This window comes from Belonocnema kinseyi, chromosome 10, assembly GCF_010883055.1.
Source record: "Belonocnema kinseyi isolate 2016_QV_RU_SX_M_011 chromosome 10, B_treatae_v1, whole genome shotgun sequence".
Lineage (NCBI taxonomy): Eukaryota > Metazoa > Arthropoda > Insecta > Hymenoptera > Cynipidae > Belonocnema > Belonocnema kinseyi.
The window spans coordinates 88,725,244-88,732,985 of NC_046666.1; the positions used below are offsets into that span (position 1 = coordinate 88,725,244).

Consider the following 7,742-nt stretch of genomic DNA (forward strand, 5'->3'; position numbering starts at 1 on the left):
GCTCGCCCTTCCCCTATGTCATTTTCCTTCTCTATCACGCATTCTTTCAGGAGCACTCGATTCTCACTTTCGCTCGGTGTCTCTTCAAACTAACATGCGCTTTCTACTGCACTATATCGGAACACGTGATCTTTGCATATTTTGACGAACAAATGGTGCTAAACTTGTTTTTGCGATCGATTAACTATCCTAATTTTTTATATTTGAGTATGTATAAGTATAATAAAAAAGAGTTCAGAATATAGGACCTGATTTCACATACGAGGTGTGTTCAAAAAATAAGGTGACTTTATGGTTTTCTCAAAAAATATTCATTTATTCCTCAATATTTATGTTGTCCCCTTCAAAGTAATCCCCCTCAGATATAATACACTTGTGCCAACGCTTTTTCCAATCATGGAAGCACTTCTGATAATCATTTTGTGGTATAGCCTTGAGTTCTCTTAGCGATGCAGTTTTTATCTTCTGAATCGTTGAAAATCGATGTCCTTTCATCGGTCCATTCAGTTTTGGGAAAAGAAAAAAGTCACTGGGGGCCAAATGCGGTAAATATGGAGGCTGAGGCATGACTGTGGTGCTGTTTTTGGTCAGAAAATCTTTCACAAGCAACGATGAATGAGCAGGTGCATTATCGTGATGCAAAAGCCACGAATTGTTTTTCGAAAGTTCCGGACGTTTTTTGCGTATCGCCTCTCGCAAGCGGCATGGCATGAGACAACCGATATGCCAACATCTTCAGCAACTTCTCTGATGGTAATGCGGCGATTTTTCAACACCATTTCTTCCACTGCTTGAGCGTTTTCATCTGTCGTTGACGTGCTGCGACGTCCAGGGCGAGGTTCGTCTTCGACATCCTCTCGGCCTTCTTGGAACAGCTTGTACCACTTGTACACATTTTTCTTACTCAGAGTAGACTCACCGTATGCAACTGTCAACATTTCAAGAGTTTTAGAGCACTGGATTCCATTTTTCATACAAAAGTTAATGCAAAATCTTTGCTCCATTTTTTTCGAAAGAAGAAAATCGCCGAGCACACCAAACCCTTCTAACCTTTTACGCCTCTGCCAGAAAAACAACACGAGCTATATAGTCAAAACTGTGAACATATGATCGTCACGAGTGTACCAACACAACAAAACAAAAAATTTAAAATTTGAATGTACGTAGCCCGCGAAAATTGAAGTTACCATACTTTTTGAACACACATCGTATAATTAGTATTGTTTTTGCTGATATTTGATTCATCTTATTTTGTTTTTTTTTTCTTTAAATGTGCTCCCCCCCCCCCTAACCCTCGCAGCGTGCTTTGCTCCCTTCGCCTTCATGGGGCTCCGTCCCTGAACTTCCCTCCCACCTAAGCTTCGTCACTGAACCTCACGATTCGCGTCAAGGCTTACTTGCAATTTTAACGCATTTTTTTCAAAAAATATCGTGTGTGACACGTGCAAGAAGAAATTCCGCAATTTTTACACAAAGTACTATTTCTGGAATCCGAAAAATACTTACCGCTGAATATCCTCTAAACACAAGATATTTTATTGTTTGATTTGCAACGATTCGTTCTTAATGTATAAAAAATGTCACAATTTCTTAGTATATTTTCGAGAATATCCCTGACTCTTTCTATTATTTAATTTGGCCTGCTTTTTTTCACACCTTTACTTAAGCGTTTAACCTGTCTATAAGAATCTCCTCTACTGAATCGGAAGTTTGATCTGCTCAATTTACAAACCAAAAATTCGTTCCTTCGACAAAAATTGTTTAACAATTCAAGTTTAGTAAAATTAAACTTTTTTCAGGACGGACCATACATTTCTCCGGAGGAGGCAGTTGCAATCTACACGACGACCGTTCACTGGTTGGAGTCGCGAAGATTCGCTCCTATTCCGTTTCCACCATTATCATACAAACACGATACTAAGCTATTTATTATGGGACTGGAGAGGTTAAAGGAAGCTTACAGCGTAAAATCTCGACTAAACCAAAGTCAACGCGAAGAACTTGGTTTGATTGAACAAGCATATGATAATCCTCATGAAGCATTGTCCAGAATCAAGCGTCATCTGCTTACTCAGCGCTCTTTCAAAGAAATGGGGATAGAATTTATGGATCTCTACAGCCATCTGATTCCCGTTTACGACGTAGAGCCTCTTGAGAAGCTCACAGATGCATACTTGGATCAATACTTATGGTACGAAGCCGATAAACGCCGACTCTTTCCTCCTTGGGTAAAGCCTTCTGATGCAGAACCACCTCCACTTCTTGTTTATAAGTGGTGCCAAGGTATCAATAACCTACAGGATGTCTGGGACGCTGGAGAAGGCGAATGCAATGTCTTGCTGGAAACCAAGTTTGAGAAACTTTCCGAAAAAATCGATCTTACTTTGCTTAACAGACTTCTAAGGTTGATCGTCGATCACAATATAGCCGACTACATGACTGCGAAAAATAACGTAGTCATCAACTACAAAGATATGAATCATACGAACAGTTACGGAATCATAAGAGGTTTACAATTCGCTTCATTTATCTCTCAGTATTACGGTCTTATACTCGACTTGTTGGTTTTGGGATTGCAAAGGGCAAGTGAGATGGCTGGTCCTCCACAAATGCCAAATGAGTTTCTCACATTCCAAGACACAGCTTCTGAAACTGCCCACCCTATTCGGCTCTATTGCAGATACGTTGATCGGATTCATCTGTTTTTGAGGTTCTCAGCTGAAGAAGCACGCGATCTTATTCAACGTTACCTTACAGAGCATCCCGATCCAAATAACGAGAATATTGTTGGATACAACAACAAAAAATGCTGGCCACGTGACGCTAGAATGAGATTAATGAAACACGATGTGAATCTCGGACGTGCTGTTTTTTGGGACATAAAAAATCGACTACCCAGGTCTGCGACGACAATTCAATGGGAAAATAGCTTTGCCAGCGTATACAGCAAGGATAATCCAAATTTGCTTTTTAATATGTGTGGTTTCGAGTGCAGAATTTTACCAACTAATAGAACTACTCATGGAGAGGTATCAAATAAGGGTGGTGTGTGGAGCTTGCAAAATGCAATCACTAAAGAGAAAACAGCTCAGTGTTACTTGAGAGTGGATGACGAGAGTCTTCAAAAGTTCCACAACCGAGTCAGACAGATCTTAATGGCCTCAGGTTCTACAACTTTCACGAAGATCGTCAATAAGTGGAATACTGCTCTTATTGGTTTGACAACTTATTTTCGTGAAGCGGTAATTAACACACGGGAACTTTTAGAATTGTTGGTCAAATGTGAAAACAAAATTCAGACTCGCATTAAAATTGGTCTCAACTCAAAAATGCCTTCGAGATTTCCACCAGTACTGTTCTACACACCAAAGGAATTGGGAGGTTTAGGTATGTTGTCAATGGGTCACGTTCTGTTACCACAATCTGATTTAAGATGGTCAAAGCAGACTGACGTGGGAATCACCCACTATCGTTCAGGTATGAGCCACGATGAAGGCCAGCTGATTCCTAATCTCTACAGCTACATTATACCCTGGGAGTCTGAGTTCTTAGATTCACAACAAGTATGGGCAGAGTACGCCTTAAAACGACAGGCAGCTTCCGCGCAGAATCGACGATTAACTCTCGAGGATTTAGAGGATAGTTGGGATCGTGGAATCCCTAGAATTAACACCTTGTTCCAGAAGGACCGCCAAGCTCTTGCCTATGACAAAGGGTGGCGTATAAGAACTGAATTCAAGCAATACCAAGTCCTAAAGCAAAATCCATTTTGGTGGACTCACCAACGACACGACGGAAAACTGTGGAACTTGAATAATTACAGAACAGACATGATTCAAGCTCTTGGCGGAGTTGAAGGTATTCTTGAACACACTTTATTCAAAGGAACCTACTTCCCAACATGGGAGGGTTTGTTCTGGGAGAAAGCGTCCGGATTTGAAGAGTCCATGAAGTACAAAAAACTTACCAATGCCCAGAGATCTGGTTTAAATCAGATTCCCAACCGACGATTCACTCTGTGGTGGTCCCCTACGATTAACAGAGCCAACGTGTACGTCGGTTTCCAAGTCCAATTAGATCTGACAGGAGTTTTCATGCACGGTAAAATTCCCACACTCAAAATCTCTCTTATACAAATCTTCCGAGCTCACTTGTGGCAAAAGGTCCACGAGTCCATCGTGATGGATCTCTGTCAAGTGTTCGATCAGGAGTTAGACGCCCTTGAAATTGAGACGGTCCAGAAGGAAACGATTCATCCAAGGAAGTCTTATAAGATGAATTCTTCCTGTGCAGATATTCTCTTGTTCTCTGCTTCCAAGTGGAATGTTTCACGTCCCTCTCTGCTTGCCGATTCAAAAGACTTAATGGCCAACTCAACAACGCAGAAGTACTGGGTTGATGTTCAACTGAGGTGGGGTGACTATGATTCCCACGATATTGAGCGATATGCGAGAGCTAAATACCTCGATTACACGACTGACAACATGTCGATTTATCCATCTCCAACCGGATTGCTGATCGCCATCGATCTCGCATATAATCTGCACAGCGCTTATGGAAACTGGTTTCCCGGAAGTAAATCTCTGATTCAGCAAGCTATGGCTAAGATAATGAAAGCAAATCCAGCTTTATATGTCCTTCGAGAACGTATCAGAAAAGGCTTACAGCTGTATTCATCAGAACCGACAGAACCGTATCTTTCGTCCCAAAACTATGGCGAGCTTTTCTCCAATCAAATTATCTGGTTTGTCGACGATACAAATGTCTATCGTGTAACAATTCACAAAACTTTCGAGGGTAATCTGACTACGAAACCGATCAACGGGGCAATTTTTATATTCAATCCAAGAACAGGTCAGCTCTTCTTAAAGATCATCCACACATCAGTTTGGGCAGGACAGAAACGTCTTGGTCAGTTGGCGAAGTGGAAAACTGCCGAGGAAGTTGCAGCTCTGATTCGTTCACTGCCAGTTGAAGAACAGCCGAAACAGATCATCGTCACAAGAAAAGGAATGTTAGATCCGCTTGAAGTCCACTTGCTTGACTTTCCAAATATCGTCATCAAAGGCTCGGAACTTCAACTTCCATTCCAGGCTTGTCTGAAAGTAGAGAAGTTTGGCGACCTTATTCTCAAAGCTACAGAACCGCAGATGGTGTTGTTCAACCTCTTTGATGATTGGTTAAAGACGATTTCATCCTACACAGCATTTTCGCGCCTGGTTCTCATTTTGAGGGCACTTCACGTCAATACTGAACGAACGAAGGTAGTACTTAAACCTGACAAGACTACCATTACTGAACCTCATCACATTTGGCCAACACTAACTGATGACGAATGGCTTAAAGTTGAAGTTCAACTCAAAGACTTAATCCTTGCTGATTATGGCAAGAAAAATAACGTCAATGTTGCATCCCTCACACAGTCAGAGATTCGGGATATTATTTTAGGCATGGAAATTAGTGCTCCGTCTGCGCAACGGCAACAAATTGCGGAAATTGAAAAGCAGACTATGGAACAGTCTCAGTTAACTGCTACGACTACTAGAACTGTTAATAAACACGGAGATGAGATAATCACAGCAACTACCTCAAATTACGAAGCGCAGACGTTTGCATCAAAGACGGAATGGCGAGTGAGGGCAATATCAGCCACAAATCTTCATCTCAGGACAAATCACATATATGTTTCGTCAGATGACATAAAGGAAACAGGATTCACTTACATTCTACCGAAAAACGTTCTCAAGAAGTTTGTCACCATCTCGGATTTGCGAGCCCAGATCGCAGGATACTTGTATGGTAGCAGCCCCCCTGATAATCCGCAAGTCAAGGAAATTCGTTGTATAGTAATGGCTCCGCAATGGGGAACTCACCAAACGGTGCATCTCCCGAACTCGCTACCAGCTCATCAGTATCTTCAGGAAATGGAGCCTCTCGGCTGGATACACACACAACCTAATGAACTACCCCAACTTTCTCCTCAAGATGTAACAACACATGCTAAAATAATAGTGGATCAAAGTCAAAATCCAAATGAAACAACTTGGGATGGGGAGAAGACCATTGTAATCACCTGTAGTTTCACCCCTGGTTCCTGTTCCCTCACAGCATACAAACTGACTCCTAGTGGTATCGAATGGGGCAAGCAGAACACAGACAAAGGGAATAATCCCAAAGGTTATCTTCCTAGTCACTATGAGAAAGTGCAAATGTTACTTTCTGATCGTTTCCTCGGTTTCTTCATGGTTCCAACCCAGGGATCGTGGAACTATAATTTCATGGGTGTAAGGCACGAACCCAATATGAAATACGAATTGCAGTTAGCCAATCCTAAAGAATTCTACCATGAGGTGCATCGCCCTGCACATTTCTTGAATTTTGCGAGTTTAGAGGATGGTGATGGTGTGGGAGCCGATCGCGAAGACATGTACGCGTAGGTTCCAGTATCATTGTACACTTTTACATGGGTAAACTACTAGGGCCCAAAGTAAACTGACTGAGGAAGTTTTAATTTTTTAATAAATTGACGTTTGGGGAGAATGTCGTGTATTTATTTGCTGTCAACCATACCTTTTGTTGAATCAGTGGAAGTTTTTTGCAGTTAAATGTTTCGTAATTTTCAGTAGCGCAAACGGCATCGTTTTTCTGTTACATTTTTCGTGAAAATCCGACATTTTTTCGTATTTTTCAGTAACGGTAACATAAAATTCCAAGACTAATAGATTTTTTCGGTCAATTATAGTTTTAATACATAAGACATTGATTATGCATTAAACTTTTAATTAAGCGAAATAAATGAAATTACTCTTGGAATTCTACGATACCATTACTGAAATCAGCTGCCAAGAAGGGTCTCGATGTTATTTCCTACCTTCTCATTCCTTATTTTGTCACATAAACTATAGATGTTCACTTTAATGTTCACGCTGCCAGCTGCCTACGAATTCCTGGCTCGCGATTTACTAACGATAAGACAACTGGAGATTTTGCACTCAAAAGTTACTTGTGAGGGTAATTAATATATAGAAAGAACCTTAAAAAAGTGCGTGACCTATTATTTGCTTCTACTGCGACTTAGGCAAAAACGGTGGCGCTCCTCGAATGATACCTAAGGGATCCGAGTCATACCCAGTATTTTCGTAATTTCACGAAGTATTCCGAAATTTGCTCCCAAATTTCGTCACTTAACGTAAGATTGGTACATTTATGAAAATTTTATCGTAATTCTGAATTCAGTAAGGGTGCTTTCCTGCCTCTGAAAGCAGGCAGCCTGCATGCAGAAAACCCATACGACTCAAAGAGATGGACCATTCTCTATCTCTCTCACTCTTATGAGTTTTCTGCATGGAGGCTGCCTGCTTGCAGAGGCATGGAAGCACCCTAACAGACATTTAGAAAACTGAGCAAATGGCTGACCAATTAGGTATTTTCACTTCAAAAACCAGCTAACTTCACTTCGTTGATTCGTGAGGCGAAAACAAGGGATCAAATTCATGGGATTAAGTCCAATTTTGCTAATGTCTTTGTAAAAACTAATTTTTTCTTTATCAGTGCATTTGAAATATTATTTTTGTATTTTTTATTACTATTTAATGAAATAATAAAATGATAATAATGATTTTAATTTCAAAGATATTAGAGAAATAGAGTTTTTTCTATATATTTTGTCCGCTGTTTTCCCCACAGCTTTCACCGAAGTGCAATTAGCCGATTGTGGAAGTGAAAATACCTAATTAAAAAAA

The 7,742-nt window shown here is 40.6% G+C and overlaps 1 protein-coding gene across 1 annotated transcript in view; it reads left to right on the plus strand.

Annotated features, from left to right (window-relative positions):
- Window positions 1-6,540, plus strand: part of LOC117182309 (pre-mRNA-processing-splicing factor 8) — a 38,112-nt gene extending 31,572 nt beyond the window's left edge. The window contains exon 10 of the mRNA XM_033375458.1: window positions 1,800-6,540. Within this exon, the coding sequence (XP_033231349.1) occupies window positions 1,800-6,437 (4,638 nt within the window). The 3' untranslated portion in view covers window positions 6,438-6,540. The remainder of the gene's footprint in view (window positions 1-1,799) is intronic.
- Window positions 6,541-7,742: the final 1,202 nt, after the last annotated feature.